Genomic DNA, 20245 nt, shown 5'->3' with positions numbered 1-20245 from the left:
CTGTTCTCAACATGGCTGGGCTTTCCTATATAAGATATCCACCCAAAAATGGCTGATCAAATCTCCCGAAATTTGCTTGTCCTATCAGGACACCAGGCTTCTCCAAAATGGTGCTGGAGACAATTATACAGGCCAAACAGCTCTGAACATATGTACACATAAACATATCAAATTAGCTAAAAAAAAGGCACTATATACACTTGCTAACCCACTTCCTATTGCAGCCAGCTAGGCTGCCCGGAACTACAGCTGCCTTCGGGCTTCTCTGCATAAATACTTTTCTGGCAGAGTACCAGAAGGTGGGAGAGGTTATGGAGAAGTCATGGAGGCGAGCATGGAAGAAGGTGACAAGGAGCCAGAAAGAAGGAGGTCTTGGGAAGAGTGGAGTTGGCAGTGTGGTCGATATGTCGATATGTGTGGATGGCTTTGTATGTTGTACTTAGTATTTTGAATTTTAAACATTTGGCTAGAGGAAACCAGTGGAGAGACTGGCAGAGTGGGGCAGCAGCCACAAATTGCTTAGTAAGGTAGGTGAGTCTAGCAGCAGCATTCACAATAGAAGGAAGGGAGGATAGATTGTGTAGAGGTAGACCAGTGAGAAGATAATTGCAGTAGTCAAAGCGGGAGATAACAATATATTGTATTATTTTTCTAAAGGCATTATTGGGCATAGTTACACAGTTAGGTTTAACTGCTTGTCAATCGTATAACATTCATATATGGGGGCAAGGCGGCTCTCCTGCACCAGATCACATACTAGATATGTGATCCTGCACTTATGGGTGAGGGGCGTGCCTGTGCACCGCCAGAGACCTGGCTGTGCTGGGATTAAACATAGCGGATGACGATTAGCGGGTAACAGCCAATGGATTACCGCCGGCACCCACCATACATCGGGAATTCACACAGGACAGGGCCCTGCCTATGTAAACAAGGCAAAGTCCTGTCCTGTGAGCAAAGAAGTAATGGATTTTCTTTCCTCACAAAGCATAAAATAATAATAATAAATAATAAAATCCATCACTTCCCTTAGTAAAAGCACCACACACCATACACCAAAACACTGGGTAGGCACACATAGCTTTGATCACCATAGATGTTTGACCCCTTCCCAGCCAGGGTCATTAGTACAGAGATTGTGCATATTTCTAGAACTGATCACTGTATTAGTGTCCCTGGTTTCCAAAAAGTGTCAAAAGTGTCAGACGCTGATCACCCCCATTACTAGTAAAAAGAAAAATGCGAATTCCAGTATATATCCCATAGTTTGTAGACGCTATAACTTTTGCACAAAGAAATCAAACAATGCTTATTGGAATATTGTTCACCAAAATAAGTAGCAGAATACATATTGGCCTAAATTTATGAAGAAATTAGATTACATTTTTTTAATTGGATATGTTTTTTTAGCAGAAATTAAACAATATTGCTTTCTTTTTTTTTTTTTATTGTTGGTCTTTTTTATAGCTCAAAAAATAAAAATAAATGCAGTGGTGATCAAAAGAAAGCTCTATTTGTGGGAAAAAGAAGCACATACATTTTATTTGGGCTATAGCTTTGCATGGCCGTGCAATTGTCAGTTAAAGTAGTGCAGTGCCCTATCGCAAGGGGGTAAATCTTCCAGAGGTCAAGTAGCTAAAAAAGTTCAAACAAGACACAGCAATAAATTAAAACTGAACCAAAAAAAAACCCAAAACCTTGTATCAGACCTCAAAACCTATAGTTGATAGAGAGGAAGGCTAAGGAAGATCCTTATAACAGGTTAAACATTCTTTCACAATTCCTAAAGACAATCAAATCATCACTGGATTAGCCATATACGGTATATTGTGTGCATTTAGAAATATATCCATCACTTTAATGAAGGGACTAAACAATTTTCAAAGCCAATCATTTTCTTGGACAGAAAGCTCTGCTGTTCTTGTCCTGCCTCCCAACCTTTATTAAAAAAGATAATGTGAAAAAGATTAAAAATAAAACAACTGTAAAAACACAACAGGATAGGCTTAGGTGGCCTTCCAAATAGACTTTGATACGGTTGCCCTTTGCAGTTGTTTCTACCAATGCAACCAATGAGGTTAGCAGATGTTATCGATCGGGAACATGCCAAAGAAAAAGCTGAAAATTGTTCTTTATCCAGAATTGATTCAGTTGAATAATAGTTTATCTCTCTCTCCTTTTTCAAGTCATTTTCAGTATTTGGAGGTGATGACACCACCAACTGTTTTGTAGATGTATTTAGACACCTAAAGAAACAATAAACTGCACTACCCGGATGACAAACTGAGCATACTGAGGCCACTGATATTATTTGCACATCCAGTAATCTGTGGGTCATAAATTTTGAGACCCTGCTTATGACTTTAATTCAGCACCTATGGACTGTAGCTGGAAAATGTCAATAGCACTCAGTAAACTCTAGTAGCAGTTGCTTTTGTAAATTATGTGCTATTTTTCTTCCAGTGCTGTTACTGTAGTATAGACAAAGGTGGAACGGGTAGGGTTGCCACCTCCTCCCTTTAAACCTGAACACATATTAATTACACAGAGGTTCTGTGGCTGATTAAGGTGGTAATTAAACTCACTTGGTGCCTTATCTGCCTTAAACTAGCCTCAGAACCTGTGTAATTCATATGTGTTTGGGTTTAGGTCGATGAGGTGGAAACCTTAGGCACAGGCGATAAGTTAACTTTTAATGAGGAAGAGAAACTGCTGCAAGTTGAATACAAAAAGCTTCAGAAAAAAACAAATAAAAACAAAAATTCTTTCATAGCTAGAGCCTACAAGAGTGGCTAATTAGATGTAAATTTCCTGATAGGCCATAGTTGTATCAACATAGTTTCCCCATAGAAATATTTATTGCAATCATTCTTATAGTAACCACTGGCACATTAGGCAGCCAAAGGTTCAGCGTCATGCCCAAGATGTAGTAGACATTGCATATTTCTGCTCCTCCTTCTCAACATTTATGAAATTACCTTTTTCATCCATCGCCAATTTCTTGTGTCTCCTTGTATCCCTGGTAGAAATATAGTAGCAAGTCTTCTTCCTTGCTACACTATATGAGTGTCAGTGTTTCCTCAAATAATAAACATGAGCGGGGTCATTGGCATTACTGCAGTTGTCCCTACTGGCAAACCTTCTTGTATCTCCAAGGGTTCCATAGCGGGCAAAATGCCTCTCATCAGATGCTGCTGGCTTGGCTCAAAGCAGCAAAATTCCCGCTTTGCTGCTATACCGAATAATGTATTCACTACCGGCTTTTCATTGCTTGTAATAGTTGATAGACATGGGCGCCGTCAATAAATTTGCTTCCTTCTGTTCCGTTACGGTTCATATTAAAATTAATTCGTACTTCGTATTTCGTGTCCGAAATTCCGTTTCAATTCGTACAAAATACGAATTGTCGTTAGGTTCGTTAACTTGTACGAATGTTCGTTACGATGAATTTAAAGGCAAAAATATACCTCAATATGACAGTCGATGCTGATGGAAGTTTGGTTTTTATCCGAAATACGAAATTCCGTTGAAGAATTTCCTATCCGAAATACGAATTTTCGTTAGATGAGGGTCTCCCACCATCCCTGTGCTGTGCTGACTTCCTCCTGGGGATTCATAAACAAAAGTTTGTATTTCGTACAAAATTTGGACGCATGGCAATTCGTATTTCGGATCCTCCCGAACGTACGAATTTAGGGAGATTCGTACCAATTTGAGATTCGTACGAAACGAATCGCACATGTCTAGTAGTTGATACCTTTTTGTAAAGTCAATTTCATCATATAGCAATGTTGCATATTAGTTAGTGAAAGGAAGACTGTTTTGGCTTTGCAAGGATTGAGGAACATTTTTATTTTTAATGTAAGGATTGAAAAAAGTAGGTACAGAGACTATTCTTGCTTGGAAGTCTGAAAAGTTTTTCAGGAACTTCCGCATCACCAAATGATTGAATTAACCATGCCAGGGAGTTTGTTAGTTTTCCCAATCACAGTTCGGCAACAGCGTTCTGACCATTTTTGCCACAATAACCACTTGAAGATGGAGGGCAGAAAGAAACTGCTGGTCGAAAGCTCACCCATTTCATGGCTTAAAGTGCTTTTTACCCCAACGCTTCATATCCCTGATATGTGCCTGCTGTACCATGTACTTGTATGAAAATGTATCCTGTTCTGTTTGTATTGTTTCCTTTGTGTGAAATCCCTGGTGTTCCTGCCAGTCCCTCTGCTTTTCTATTAAAAACTGACTACACTAAACAGAAGAGTACACCGTGGTCAGTTCTCTAGCTGTGCTAGGAACTCAGCTTGCTCTCCTTTAATCAGACTTGTCCTTACACACCCCCTGCACAGTTTTCACTGGGAAGATCAGTGTGCTACTGCTTCTCTTCTCCCAGCTCTTCTGCAGCTGAAAACAGAGGGAATGTGATCACTTATAAAAAAAAGTGTGAAAAAAGCATTTATAATTGTTTTATATCTGTATACAAATGTTTTGCCTTTTATTTTAGTTTTAAACTCAATGGGTTGTTTACAAGGTGATCGTTTACAATCACTTTAGGCCCCTTGGGCTCATGAGGTACAATATGCATGAGATTGAGTGTCTGGAAAGCTGGCAATACACTAGTAAAATTTGGGTTCAAATCTTTTCATTTTAAGAACAATCGTTCAATTTTCTACTCTTCAAACCCAATGTTTATTTGTGACCATGATGCCAAGAACATTCAAAGGAGAAGGGAAATTTTTTCTCAAACAAATTTCTAACAGTGAATGTGGTTTTTATTAATGAAAATCAAAAATCAAATGTTAGCTGCAAGTGAAATTTTGAAGTACTTTCAAACAACATTTTCAGGTCATCGAAGTTCTTGAGAATATTCATAATGCAAATATTCAAAGGTACTAGTGTATGGCCAGCTTTAGACTAATTGACTAAGGCACTGAAGCTCAGCGCATAGCCAACACTATAAGATATTTTTTTCTCTTTGTTAAAGAGGAACTCCAGTCTCCCGTGTAAAAATTTAAATTCAGCAGCTCCAATCCAGCAGTGTGCTCTCCTCAGCCATTTTCATCTTCTCTCGTCTCTCCTCGGTGCCTGTATGGTAACTGGGAGTATCCGGTTGTGACAGTTTGGAGCTTCACAGCTGGATGCCCACTGTGCATGAGCGAGTGGCACTGTGCATTGTGAATGGTCCCATAGTCTTTGCAGTAGACTGCGGGGAGGAAGGAGGACTTCTGCATCCGATCGTCTAGGGCAATCAGAGTGGAAGTAGGAGCAGGTACCCACTCCTCAAAAGTGCCATTTCTTTACATGGGAATGGGGGAGGAGGCTTTAACCACTTCCCTACCGGTCCATAGACATATGACGTCCGCAGGTGGGATCTCCCATCCTGGCCTGGGCGTCATATGACGTCCTTGTTACAAGGAGCTGATGCACGTGGCCAGCAGCCACAATGACCGCCGGCACTCGCGATCGCTCGTTACAGAGCAGGACCCTGGATCCACGTCCTGTCAGGGGAGAGTAGATTGGTTGTGTGTTCCTTGTATATAGGGACACCAATTGGTCTCCTCCCCAAGTCAGTCCCATCCCCCCACAGTTAGAATCACTCCCTAGGTAACACATTTAACCCCTTGATCGCCCCCTAGTGTTAACCCCTTCCCTACCAGTGACATTTATACAGTAATCAGTGCATTTTTATAGCACTGTGTAAATGTGAATGGCCCCAAAATAGTGTCAAAAGTGTCTGATATGTCTACCGCAAAGTCAAAGTCACGATAAAAATCGCAGATCGCCGCCATTACTAGTAAAAAAACATCATAATAATAAAAATGCCATAAATTGATCACCTATTTTGCGCAAACCAATCAATATACACTTATTGCAATTTTTTTACCAAAAATATGTAGAAGAATACATATCGGCCTAAACTGAGAACATTTTTTTTTTTAAATGGGATATTTATTATAGCAAAATGTAAACAGTATTGGGGGTTATTTACTAAAGGCAAATCCACTTTGCACTACAAGTCCACTTGGAAGTAAAGTCATTGTAGATCCTAGGGGGACATGCAGGGAAAATAAAAAACAGCATTTTAGCTTGCACATGATTGGATGATAAAATCAGCAGAGCTTCACCTCATTTCAAAGCTTCCCCTCAGATCTACAGCGATCTACAGCGACCACACTTTCAGTGCACTTGTAGTGTAAAGTGGATTTGTCTTAATTAAATCAACCCCATGTGTTTTTTTCAAACTTGTCGTTTTTCTTTTGTTTATAGCGCAAAAAAAAAAACTGCAGAGGTGATCGAATACCACCAAAAGAAAGCTCTATTTGTGGGGCAAAAAATGATAAAAATGTCAAATGGGTACTGTGTTGCTGGACCGCGTAATTGTCCTTCACAATGTTACAGCGCTGAAAATTAGCCTAGGTAGGAAGTTGGGTGAAAATGCCCTGTATTGAAGTGGTTAAAGTGGAACGTCCCCTTTTGGGTGGAGCTCCACTTTAATTTTGCTGTGCTAGATATCTAGGGAAATATTGCACAATATGTTTAATATTTGTCATTCATCTTTCAGAAAAAAATGCAAGATACTTTAGATCTATATACTTCTATGTGCAATGTTGTTATGCCACAGACAGAACATTCTGTATATTAGCCCTAAAGCATTAACCTCACTCCCTATTCCTCCCAATGTTGCTACCTAACTGACCCTCAGTCACTATCATATCCTGCTTAATGCGTGCTGGTGTGTGCAGTAGTGTGACAACAATCCCGTGTCTGCAATTATGGCACACTAATAGCACATTAGTGAAAAGCTCGAAGCATTACCGATAGCTAGTATTGAACACTAGCAATAAGCAAATACACCGTTTATGTCCGTGATAAATGATGATGATGTTATGGTACTGAATGGCCCAGGATCCCCCAGTGTATTTTGACTGTGACTAATGGCACTGTGCAGCAATGAGAGGAAGTGTCCAGCACCAGGGCATTCAGAACTAGTCAATAATTGTGTTCCTGCAATTCTTTTAGAAGGCATTTCTTGGAATCATCTCCCTATTATATTCATATCAGGAGACATTTCCACCTGGCCCTCTCTGTAGTTTCTTTCTGGCACTACTGCTTTTATATCTATCCCGGGAAAAAAAAAAAAAGGAATTTAAGTGTGGACCAGTAGAGAAGAAGTCCTAATATGATTATATGAAGGACCCATCAGTCTACACGTATACCCCCCATATTATTATTATTTATAGTATACAGGTTTTATATAGCACCAAGAGTTAATGCAACGCTTTACAATATAAAAGGGAGACAATACAGTTACAATACAATATAATACAAGAGGGTTAAAAAGGCCCTGCTCATAGGAGTTTACACTCTAATAGGGTGGGGCAAGTGGAACAAAAGGTTATAACTGTGGAGGATGAGCTGATAGAAGTGATAAAGATTAGTTGGAGGCGTGATAGGCTTTCCTAAAGAGATGAGTTTTCAGGGGTCGACAGATTGGGGTAGAGCGTTCCAGAGGATGGGAAAGGCTCTGGAGAAATCCTGGAGATGAGCATGGGAGGTGGAGACAAGGGAGCTGGAGAGTAAAGGAGTGAGGTGAGGAGTAGACAGCTAGATTTGGGTGTCATCAGCGTAGAGATGGTATTGGAAGCCGCGGGGGGTTATCAAGTGACCAAGAGAGGAGGTGTAGATAGAGAAGAGATGGGGTTCAAGAATAGAGCCGTGGGGGTCCCCTACAGAAAGAGGAAGTGAAGAGGAGGAGATAGAGTTATAGGTAACACTGAAGGACCACTGTGATAGGTAGGAAGAGAGCCAGGATAGAGCAGAATCTTGGAGGCCAAGGGAACAGAGTTTTTTGAAAAGAAGAGGTGGTCAAAACACAGTATCAAAGGCTGCAGAGAGGTCAAGTTGTAGGAGTATGGAGTAGTAGCCATTGGTTTTAATATTTCTATATGAGTTTATTCCATATATTTCTATATGAGTTTACATGATATTAAATATGTCATATATTACAGCTAGACTAAAGACTTAGGATTCTCTTTTTTTTGGTCTGTTTTATTGTGGTTTTTCAAGATCGCAAGGGTCCATTGGCGATAGAGCGTAGAACATGCAGGGGATCATTGGAGAATCTATAGTGCAGAACAATAATGTTATTTACATACTGCTCTCATCTAACTTCACTCCACTAGCTCTTGTGGTTTAATGGACTTCACCTTTAAGAACCTATTCCAACCATATGCAGATTGCCTTGTCTATGTGTTGTGGCTGCTTTGGGCAAGGCTGTGCAACATAGTCTCAACATATAGACAAGGCAATTTGCATTGAGCCATAATTTTATACCACTTCACTTCAGTAGTATATGCAGAAAAAGAGAAGGACGTGCTTCAGTGTGTGTGCTACATAATACACCACCTCAAAACGTGCTGCAATGAATAAATGTGAATGAAATGTCATTTTGTGACATTCAAATAAAAGTGAAAAAAATATAGAGAAAGCAGCCATTGGTGTAAATGAGCCCTAGGTGTATATCAGGATAAGAATAAATAAATATTCAGCACACCTCTGCAATACAAGCACATTTGCCTTTGTTTTAACACTACAAGTTCAGAGAAAAAAAAACCTATTGATTTGTCAGAAATCGAGTGTGCCACTAACTTTTATTTGGGCTGAAGCCATAATGCTTGTTCAGTGCCAAAATCCCAACCAGCATTGTCAGCCCTGCCTATTGACCTAAAGAACTCCACCTATCACAGGTCCTCCTTGCCCCCTCTACATTAATACAATGATTTCTCTCCCAGTCTTGACTTCTAAGATCCTGCACATTCACACTGTGTAAAAGTAAAGAGCTCTTTGGAGGTGTAGTTCTGGGGCGTGATTGCAACAGTATAAACTGAGCTGCCAGTGAGACTTTACAAGCCTTATGGTGATGTCATAGGAAGCTGTTTCTTATAAAAAGAAGAAAGTAAAAGAAAAAAATGCTGGGTCGTGTTTTTTATGAAGAGGGAGAGGTTTGATGGTAAATTTGTATGATTCCTGGACATTTACTTTAAAGAAATGTTCATTTATCTTTTATTGCTGTAATCAGTTCCTTCTGAAACAAGAGACCCATACCAATGTTTATAAAAAAAACAGCATGCCCAGCGTATTTTAAAGAAAAAAACAGCTAAGCACTATTTGTATCTAAACCATCCACATTGCATACCGCATTACTATTGCAGAAATACAAAAGTCCTTTATGTGAAATGTATGCATACAGTATACGGGGTCCTCTCACCTCTAATCGGTATCTATAAAAGTACTCAGGACTCTGTGGTGACTACTGCTCAAGTTCATGATGTCATAGCAGGTACCATAAAGAAACAGGATCTACCCAATGGCTCCCCTGTTATGCAAAGTGTAAGCCCTTATACACACGGTCGAAAATTCCGACGGAAAATGTCAGATCGGACCGTGTTGTCAGATCTACCCAATGGCTCCACTGTTATGCAAAGTGTAAGCCCTTGTACACACGGTCGGAAATTCCAACCGAAAATGTCAGATCGGACCGTGTTGTCGGATAATCCAACCGTGTGTGGGCTCCATCAGACTTTTTCCGTCAGAATGTCCGACCAACAAAGTTTGAGAGCTGGATATAAAATTTTCCAACAACATGATCTGATCGGACTTTGTCCGATCATTTGTAGAGAATTCCGATAGGAAAAAGTGGCACGCATGCTCAGATCAAATTATGAGACCAAAGCTATTGGCCACTAGCCTGAACGTAGTCCCATCGTAAGGAACGAAAGTCATCACGTTCCGAACAATCGGATTTTCCGACAACTTTGTCCGCCTGTGTGTATGCAACACCAGTTTTGGTCAAAATCCGTCGAGAAAAATCTGACGGATTTTGTGGTCGGAATGTCCGACCATGTGTACAAGGGCTAAGGCAGGCCATACTTTGTGTAATTTTCCTTTCCTTGACCAAAAGTTGAAGGAAAGAAAACCGCTCGATTCCCCACATCAACACGGTTAGTGTTGATGACGGAATCCCTCCTGCTGCTCTATTGTATTCTGAGAGCAGGAGGTTTCCCCAATGTCAGAATACAATGATCATTTCTGCCGGATATAGTCAGAATACAATGATCATTGCTGTCGGATATAGTCAGAATACAATGATCATTGCTGCCGGATATAGCCAGTAGCAATGAGCATACGAAAAAACCCAAAAGGCCGGTTGTACCGAAGTCTTCAGTACAACCAGCCTGCCCATTCATAGATTGAAATTTGTCTGGTTCCTGCTGAACCAGATGGGTTTTGTTCCTTCTATGGACCGTTTAAGTTATGGCATCAACATGATTAAACAGAGAGGATGTGAACAGACAAAATGCATTGTCGCATGTAAGCATTTGGACTACATACTGTATAAGTTGCTCTATTATTACAAGAAATTGTATTTAGTTGGTGGGAGGGCCTAGCACATGAATCTACACATTTACACCTTTGAAAGGATGGTACAACAAAGCACCACCATGTCCCACTAGTTTCCAGTACAGTGACTTGTCGGTTCTCGTTGCGGACCATAGGTCTAGATAGAAGTGCTTCACACTTTTCTGCAGAATTATTAATAGAATAGATTAATTTACTACTATTGTCCAGGTACGACTACCAGATGGCCACTAAAGCTGGCCATATGCTGAGCGAAATTTGTCCGGTTCCGCAGGGACTAGTTGAATTGTGATCAGGGTGGCCATCCACCTTTAAGGGACATACTGGAACATTTTTCTCAACCAGCAGCTACAGCCATTCAGCCACAGCTGCTGTTTAGTGAATTCTGTGGGTGCCGCTGTCAGATTACAATGTCCCAGTGGGGGGATTCCTCCATCCACCTTGTTTAGACCTCGGGATACAAGGCACATGGGGTGGGGCTTGTCTGGATTTGCTCGCGGCCGGGTTGTTGCAGCTGAAGCTTTTAAAGATTTTAAAGAGAATGCACCTGTACCTTAGTGGTGGTGGCAACAAACGTTTTTGTAAGTGCATTATTGTGGATTTTATTAATAAATGAAAACGATTTTTTTAAGAAATGGAGATCTCTCTGTCTCTTTTTATCTGGTTTGGATGAGTGGTACGAGTGGGTACTGGTGTTCCCCATGGGGGGAGAGAAAGGTTCCTATGGAGATAGAAGCAGATTAAAAAGTGGAAGTTCATAGAAGAGTTTTTTCACACATGTGCATGGGACGTTTGGTGATTTGATGGACACTTTAATACAATTACTTATTCACTGCAATACAATTGTTCATTTATTTTGCATTTTCAGCACAAGGAATTTTATATATATAATTTAGGAATTATTTGATTTAAGAAATGTTAAATCTTTTATGTATTCTATGTCAGTGGTCATCATCAACCTTGTCCTCAGGGCCCACTAACAGGCCAGGTTTGCAAGATAACTGAAATACATCACAGGTCATCATTTGCTGCTCAGTGATTGCAGTATTCTAGTCTGCATCTCCCTGGTAATACTTAAAACCTGGCCTGCTAGTGGGCCCGCAGGACAGGGTTGATGACCACTGGTACTGTGGGTGATATCGCTGTCATTTGATATTTTACTTAAAAACAAAATAGAGGCTTATTAAGCTTTAGCGTTAATTAAAAAATACTTTTAATAAAAACGGTAGATTTCCATTTGATACATACACCAATAGCCTATACCTGGGATAGGCAACCTTTTGAGCACAGTGTGCCGAAAAATGTTTTTAAAGAAATTCAGCGTGGCGATTTTATAACAAAAAAAACTCAACTTCACACTCTCAATCACGGAAAGGATTTTTTATAAAGTAAATGCTGTAAACTATTTTAGTAGTGAGAAATTAACATTCTGCACTCTCACGCCTCAGATCAGCCCCAATTCCCGCACCTTCACACCTCAGATGAGCCCCAATTCCTGCACCTTCACACCTCAGATCACTGTCCCCCCTGCAAACCTGTTTCACCACTGTACCCCCCTGCACATCTGCCCTATCACTGTACCCACTGCTCATCTGCCCCACCATTGTAACAGCCTGCTCACCTGCCCCACCAATGTACCCCCTTTCTCATCTGCCTCACCAATGTACACCCTTTCTTATTGGCCCCACCACTGTAACCCCCTGTACATCTGCCCCACCACTGTACTACCCTGCACATCTGCCACACCTCTGTAAACTCCTACTCATCTGTCCCACCACTTTAACCCCCTACTCATCTGCCCCATCCAATGTTCTCCCTTTATCATCTGCCCCACCACTGTACCTCCATGCACATCTGCTCCACCACTGAACCATCTTCTCATCTGTCCTAACACTGAACTTATCTGTGCATCTGCCCCACCACTGTAACCCCCTTTCTTATCTGCCCCACCACTGTACCTCCTGCACATCTGTCCCACCTCTGTCCCCCCTGCTTTTCTGCCCCACCACTGTAACCCCCTCCTCATGTGTTCCACCAATGTACCTCCTTTTTTCTTCTGCACCCCTCTGCACATCTATCCCACCTTTGTACTCCCTGCTCCTCTGCCCCACTGCTGTAACCCCCCGCTCATCTGTCCCACCACTGTACCTTCTTTCTCCTCTGCCCCAACACTGAACCCCCCTGCTCATCTTTCCCACCACTGTAACCCCCTTCTCATTTGGCCCAACACTGAACCCCCTGCTTTTCTGTCCCACCGCTGAACCCCCTTCTCATCTACCCCACCACTGTACCTCCCTGCATATCTGCTCCACCAACGTATCCCCATGCTCTTCTGTCTCACTACTGAATCCCCTTCTCATCTGTCCTAACACTGAACCAATCTGCTCATCTGCTGCACCACTGTAACCCGCTATCTCATCTGCCACACCAATGTACCTCCTGTACATCTGTCTCACCTCTGTACCCCTTTGCTCTTCTGCCCCACTACCGTTCCCCTTGCTCTTCTGCCCCACTCCTGTTCCCCCTGCTCTCCTGCCCCACCAATGTTCCCCCTGCTCTCCTGCCCTACCACTGTTCCCCTTACTCTCCTGCCCCACTGCTGTAACCCCCTGCTGCCTGCTAGGCATTGAGCTAGGATATACTTCTGCCTGGAATGCATATTATTAGGATATGCATCTGTTTGTCAGGAATCATGATGGGAAATACTGTACATCTGCCTAGATGCAGTCACAACTGGCTATTTGGTTTAATTGCATTGGTACCTTTTAAATGCTTGCGTTGGTTTTCAGACCTGTACTGGAAAATGGCAGCTGTAAGTCGGTGCAATCTTCTACGTGTTTTATTTTGTTTTGTCACAGATACGTTTAATTATGTTAATTTAGTGGTAGGTTTTGTTCTTTTATATGTGAAATATAAAAGCTTATTACGTGTAAATAATATTAATGCGGACATCTTATGGCACCAATGAAGTGCTTATGTTATTGGAGTGTTTCTAACTATGTACATTACTCTTCATATTACTCTGTATTACGGCAAAACAACCCAGGGGCTGTAGTGGTAACATCACCACCTAGTTAGTAATAGTGAAAAAAAACGTTATTTTCTCTGTATCGCACAGCATATGGGAGAAATTCAGCTTTACTACTTAGCAATTTCAAAATAATTGTTTTTTTTATGACTTTAATGTCCTCTTAAATGCCCATCTCTGAAAGTTGTATATTGGAGCAATAAGTGCAGCATTATAAAACATTGCGATCTTTTCCATAATACAAGTACTGGGAATCGAAGCAAGTCGCTAACCTACAGGCTCGAATCCTTCCATCTTGCTTACAGCTATTTAGGCACTTGACTTGCAAGAATATGTCTAATTCTGTTTAAAACCCTTTAATGACCTCTCTGGTTCACAACACGCACCAGTAATGAATGCAATGGATTAACTAAAGGCAATAAAGAAGTGTGTTCTATTATTTGGTCCTGACAAAGTGCCTTGACTGTGATTGTAAACCTGGTCTAGTCACTTTATCTTGCTTTGCCTCCGAGGTTACAAAAAAAAAAAGTCTGAAGTCTGCAGGGCAAGCTGATTATCTTCTGAAAATTCCATGAAGAGATCTAAGTCCTCTCTAAGGCCCCGGCAGAAAATGTAATTGCCTGTCCACTTGGCTTGCTGGATGTGAATGCTGGGATGATAAGCCATTATTCAGCATTATATGACATTCATTAATTTGGAGCCCTCTATTGCTCATCCCCTCTCGTTGCTTTGGAGAAGATGTCTACATTTTCATTGTCTTGTGAAAAAAAAATTGATTAATCTCCTTTTTTTTGAATGTCGAGAAGATTGGTGAAGATGTGCCATAAGAGGGCCATAAATTCAAAGTAAAATGCAACTGAATTGATTTTTTATTAATTCTTTATTTTGATCAGATAGTGCATGGCAACATAAAGTATACAAGTCACCTACAACAATGTCATCGGTACATATGAAAATGATTGCTGGTTAAGTTGGAACTTTAGTCAGAAAATTAAGTCCTGCTAGATCAGTTCAGGCTGGCCCCTTTTGCAGATAAAGCTATGTAAAACATTAAAAATAAGTGTCTACACTGTTTAAAATAAAGTAATACACAGACTCACCCTGCTCTGTACATGTTCATTTGCTCTCTAATTTTAGGCACTGTGTTGAATTTGTAGAGACCAATCTGCTGACAGTCAAAGATTTACTGCTGCTCATAGGCTCTGGGCTTCAGCAGAATGGCAGTCTCCAGCAAGAAGAAACAGGGACAATGCTAGAGGCAATTACAGCACATGCTAATTTTGGTAGCATAATTAATAATGTGGAATGTACACTATATTACCAAAAGAATTGGGATGCCTGCCTTTACACATATATGAACCTAATGGCATCCAAGTCTTAGTCCGTTGGGTTCAATATTGAGTTGGCCTACCCTTTGCAGCTATAACAGCTTCAACTCTTCTGGGAAGGCCGTCCACAAGGTTTAGGGATGTGTCTATGGGAATGCCTAGGGACTAAGGCTGGGTTCACACTATTGCAAATTGGATGCAGGTTTCTCTGTATCCAATTTGAATGACAGGAGATTGTGACTGGCTCTCTATGAAGCCGATTCACACATCTCCGGAGCTGTTCTGGTGCAAGTCCTATGCATCTTCTGGTCCGTTTCAGGTCTGAATTAAGCCAAAAACTCAGACTGAAATCGCACTTGAAACAGTGAACAGGGACGCACCGGACCCTTGCTGTGATCCGCTCCGTGCTGCAGTGTGAACCCAGCCTAAGACTGGGATGCCATTAAAGTTCATGTCCGTGTAAAGGCAGGTGTCCTAAAACTTTTGTTAAAATAGTGTATGTTCTATGCTAAAGAACATTATTTTTATCAAATTGTTATGGGTAATCTTCAGTCACCAAACACAAGGTATAGGGGCCCAATTTAGCACACCATCTATAGACATATAGAAGTTGGCATCTGAACTTTTTAATAAGTTAACAATGACTTCTATATACAGTATCTCACAAAAGTGAGTACATCCCTCCCATTTTCGTAAATATTTTATTATATCTTTTCATGTGACAACACTGGAGAAATGACACTTTGCTACAATGTAAAGTAGTGAGCGTACAGTTTGTATAACAGTGTAAATTTGCTGTCCCCTCAAAATAACTCAACACACAGCCATTAATGTCTAAACTGCTGGCAACAAAAGTGAGTACACCCCTAAGTGAAAATGTCCAAATTCATGTCAATATTTTGTGTGGCCACCATTATTTTCCAGCACTGCCTTAAAGGGATTGTAAAGTGAATTTTTTATTTTTTTTTAAATAACAAACATGTTATACTTACCTCCACTGTGCAGCTCGTTTTGCACAGAGTGGCCCCGAACCTGCTCTTCTGGGGTCCCTCGGCGGCTGTCTCGGCTTCCTCCCGCAGGTGCTTCTCACGTTCATGCGAGGGAGCTTGCATGGTGAGAAGCATCTGCGGACGCGCTCCCGTGATACAGCCGGCGGCTATAGTCGCTCGCTGTATCACACGGCCCCGCCCCCCGGCGCTCCGCGTCAGTGGATGTGATTGACAGCAGCGCAAGCCAATGGCTGCGCTGCTTTCCATCCATCCACTCCAGCCAATCAGCGGCCAGGCTGAACGGTGGAAAGGATGTCGGGGGACGAGCGCGGGACTTTCAAGGGGTGAGGTAAGTAAAACGGGGGGGCTGGGGGTGCCGGGACTGTCAGATGTTTTTTCACCTTAATGCATAGAATGCATTAAGGTGAAAAAACATTTACCTTTACAACCCCTTTAACCTTTGTGGAGTTCACCAGAGCTTCACAGGTTGCCACTGGAGTCCTCTTCCACTTCTCCATGACGACATCACAGAACCAGTGGATGTTAGAAACTTTGCCCTCCTCCACCTTCCTTTTGAGGATGCCCCACAGATGCTCAATAGGGTTTAGGTCTGGAGACATTCTTGGCCAGTCCATCACCTTTACCCTCAGCTTCTTTAGCAAGGCAGTGGTCATCTTGGAGGTGTGTTTGGGGTCGTTATCATGTTGGAATACTGCCCTGCAGCCCAGTCTCTGAAGGGAGGGGATCATGCTCTGCTTCAGTATATCACAGTACATGTTGGCATTCATGGTTTCCTCAATATACTGTAGCTCTCCAGTGCCAGCAACACTCATGCAGCCCCAGACCATGACACTCCCACCACCATTCTTGACTGTAGGCAAGACACACTTGTCTTTATACTCCTCATCTGGTTGCCACCACACACACTTTACACCATCTGAACCAAATAAGTTTATCTTGGTCTCATCAGACCACAGAACATGGTTCCAGTAATCCATGTCCTTAGTCTGCTCGTCTTCAGCAAACTGTTTGCGGGCTTTCTTATTCATCTTTAAAAGAGGCTTCCTTCTGGGATGACAGTCATGCAGACCAATTTGATGCAGTGTGTGGCGTATGGTCTGAGCACTGACAGGCTGACCCCCCTACCCCTTCAACCTCTGCAGCAATGCTGGCAGCACTCATACGTCTATTTCCCAAAGACAACCTCTGGATATGATGCTGAGCATGTGCACTCAACTTCTTTGATCGACCCTGGTGAGGCCTGTTCTGAGTGAAACCTGTCCTGTTAAACCGCTGTATGGTCTCGGCCACCGCGCTGCAGCTCAGTTTCAGGGTCTTGGCAATCTTTTTATAGCGTAGGCCATCTTTATGTAAAGCAACAATTTTTTCAGAACCTCAGAGAGTTCTTTGCCATGAGGCACCATGTTGAACTTCCAGTGACCAGTATTAGTAAGAGCGATAATTGTAACCTTGTAACACTAACGAGTCACATGACACTGGGGAGAGAAAATGGCTACTTGGGCCCAATTTTGACGTACTCACTTTTGTTGCCAGCAGTTTAGACATTAATGGCTGTGTTTTGAGTTATTTTGAGGGGACAGCAAATTTACACTGATATACAAGCTGTACACTCACTACTTTACATTGTAGCAAAGTGTCATTTCTTCTGTGTTGTCACATGAAAAGATAGAATAAAATATTTACAAAAATGTGAGGGGTGTACTCACTTTTGTGAGATACTGTATATATATGGTCACAAGAGAAATTGCAATCTGGGGGCCAACTGTTTTTCAATCAACACAATAGAAGAATATAATGGAGGAAAATGAGAGAAAATATAATATGGGATCGGAAAAAGACCAAGTCCGGAGGGCCAAGGAGTTTCAGGCCCCAAGGCAGAAAAATGCCACCTGGCTTTTATGCCAGGGGAATACTCAAGGACTTCAAAATGGGGGAGCCAGGTCTCCTGAGGTCATTCTTGTTGGATAAGAGGCAGGGCCTGAGAATTCAATCCAAAGATTCTGAAAAACCACATGTGAGTCATAGGAGGAGATGCTGATTTCCATAGTGCTGTGACACATACTGAATTTATTTAAGAATGATCTTGAACAGCAAGTATCCTTCATGTCAGCTACTTGGGGACCAGAACTCCAAATGTAATCTGCTTATCAGTGTCTAAGTAGGTATACAGGGACTTGCAGCTCTCGTTTCATATAAAATCTGGTAGACAGGAGACGTAAACACCAGTGTTGAATTCCATTATTGTTCAGGAGACAATAAAATCTGTCTTTTATATGGCCTTGAAATGAACTTTGGATTATAACTTTTTTTTTTTTCTGTCCTTTCTGACAGGTTTTCACGAGATACGGCAAGTGCTACACTTTTAACTCGGGCCAGAATGGGCGTACTATTTTAGTTACTAGTAAAGGCGGCACAGGAAATGGATTGGAGCTGATGCTGGATATACAGCAAGATGAATACTTACCAGTTTGGGGAGAGACTGGTAGGTAGATCCACTTTCTTTATTTACCTGGTATTTGTGTATGGACAGTTGTGACAATGTTTGGTCTCCATATTGCAGATGAGACATCCTTTGAAGCTGGAATCAAAGTCCAGATTCATAGTCAGGATGAGCCTCCCTTCATAGACCAGCTTGGATTTGGTGTGGCTCCGGGATTCCAGACGTTTGTGTCTTGCCAGGAACAACGAGTATGTATACCCTACAGTTTCTTATAGGTAGTTAAAGCATATTTCCACTTTTGAAACCAAATTTTTAGAAAGCTCTATTATACGTTTGTTATGTGTTCCCATTGACACGGCATCGCTAAACATGTTTTTCTTAAATATTTCTTACCTTTTAGATGTTTCTCAGGAGAAAGTGTCATGGCTGCTGACTGCGAGGTTTTTTGAACAATGTTATAGCGAGCTTGACCCAACTCTGTCATCATTAACATCATTATAAGGAGCCCAGCATCTATACCTTAACTCTTTCTTAGGACAAACAGTATTCAAATCTAGTTACATTTGGTAATGAAGTTACCAGTACAGACAGGATTAATTATGGCATATACAGCTCCCCTCATAAACAAAGAGAACCACTCAGGATTTTTTTTCTTACTGGAGGGTCCAGAATAAAGCATTTAAAGAAGGAAAGATGCAATTTTAACTTTTTTTTTTTTTTTTTTTTTAGGTATGCTATGTGACATGTAACAAATATAAAGTAGGTGTTATCCCAAATTAGCAGCAAAAGTGGAAATGCAATTTAAGGTGAACGTGAGCCGTCAAAATGTTCCATGCCAGCACATGAGCATGCAGCACTTGAATGACTCCTAGGGGTTAATTTGCTAAAGGCAAATAGGCTGTTTGCTTTGCAAAGGGAATCTTCTCTTAACTTAATGCAAGGATTTGCACATGATTTTGCTTGCACATGATTGGATGATGGAAGTCGGCAGAGCTTCACCGCATTTACTAAGCTCAGAGTAACTTCCCTTAGCAATTGCAAAATAAACAGTCTATCTACCATTAGTGCATCAACCCCCTAGCATTACCCATCCCTCTTCTAGAACTAATTACTGAAGGCTGGTATCAAGACAAGATTCTGGTACTGACACTAAAAATACATTTAATATTAACCACTTGCTGACCACCCTATAGCATGTATATATATGCAGGATCATGTATATATATGCAGGATCATGTATATATATGTGATTCTGCTCTGCAGGTGCGAATGTTTGCCGGCAGCGGCTCGCTCCCGCTGTCATCATGCACAGCAGGAGCTGATCCACGGGTACCGTGGACTCCATGTCCACCAGCACCCACCAATCATCTGTTACAGAGGCATCCATGCCATGCCTTCTGTACTGACAGAATAGCAATCTGCCTTGTTTACATAGACAGAGCAGATTGGCATTCTGTCAGTACAGAAGGCATGGATCCTGTGTTCATGCAAAGCAGAAACGCCGATCCATGCCTTCCATTTGTAAAAGCACCTCCCACACAGTGCACAAACACTGGTTAGGCACACAGATAACCCTTTGATCACCCCTAATGTTAACCCCTAAGTAAGGACAGGAGTATATAGTGCAGCATTCACAGGTCACGATTATATAGCTCAGCATTACAGGTAAGGACAGGAGTATATAGTGCAGCATTCACAGGTCAGGATTATATAGCTCAGCATTGCAGGTAAGGACAGGAGTATATAGTGCAGCATTCACAGGTCAGGATTATATAGCTCAGCATTACAGGTAAGGACAGGAGTATATAGTGCAGCATTCACAGGTCAGGATTATATAGCTCAGCATTGCAGGTGAGGACAGGAGTATATAGTGCAGCATTCACAGGTCAGGATTATATAGCTCAGCATTGCAGGTAAGGACAGGAGTATATAGTGCAGCATTCACAGGTCAGGATTATATAGCTCAGCATTGCAGGTAAGGACAGGAGTATATAGTGCAGCATTCACAGGTCAGGAGTATACA

The 20245-nt window shown here is 41.6% G+C and overlaps 1 protein-coding gene across 2 annotated transcripts in view; it reads left to right on the top strand.

Moving 5' to 3' along the window:
- ASIC1 (acid sensing ion channel subunit 1) overlaps positions 1–20245 on the top strand; it is a 381935-nt gene that overhangs the window by 280664 nt on the left and 81026 nt on the right. For both annotated transcript variants that reach the window (XM_077484304.1, XM_077484305.1), the window contains 2 exons: positions 18114–18264; positions 18343–18470. In XM_077484304.1, coding sequence (XP_077340430.1) covers positions 18114–18264; positions 18343–18470 — 279 coding nt within the window. The remainder of the gene's footprint in view (positions 1–18113; positions 18265–18342; positions 18471–20245) is intronic.

The sequence above is a fragment of the Lithobates pipiens genome, unplaced genomic scaffold (assembly GCF_037356315.1).
Source record: "Lithobates pipiens isolate NorthernLeopardFrog02 unplaced genomic scaffold, aLitPip1_a1.2 Scaffold_16, whole genome shotgun sequence".
In the NCBI taxonomy this organism is placed as follows: Eukaryota; Metazoa; Chordata; class Amphibia; order Anura; family Ranidae; genus Lithobates; species Lithobates pipiens.
This window is presented reverse-complemented; position numbering and strand designations above follow the sequence as displayed.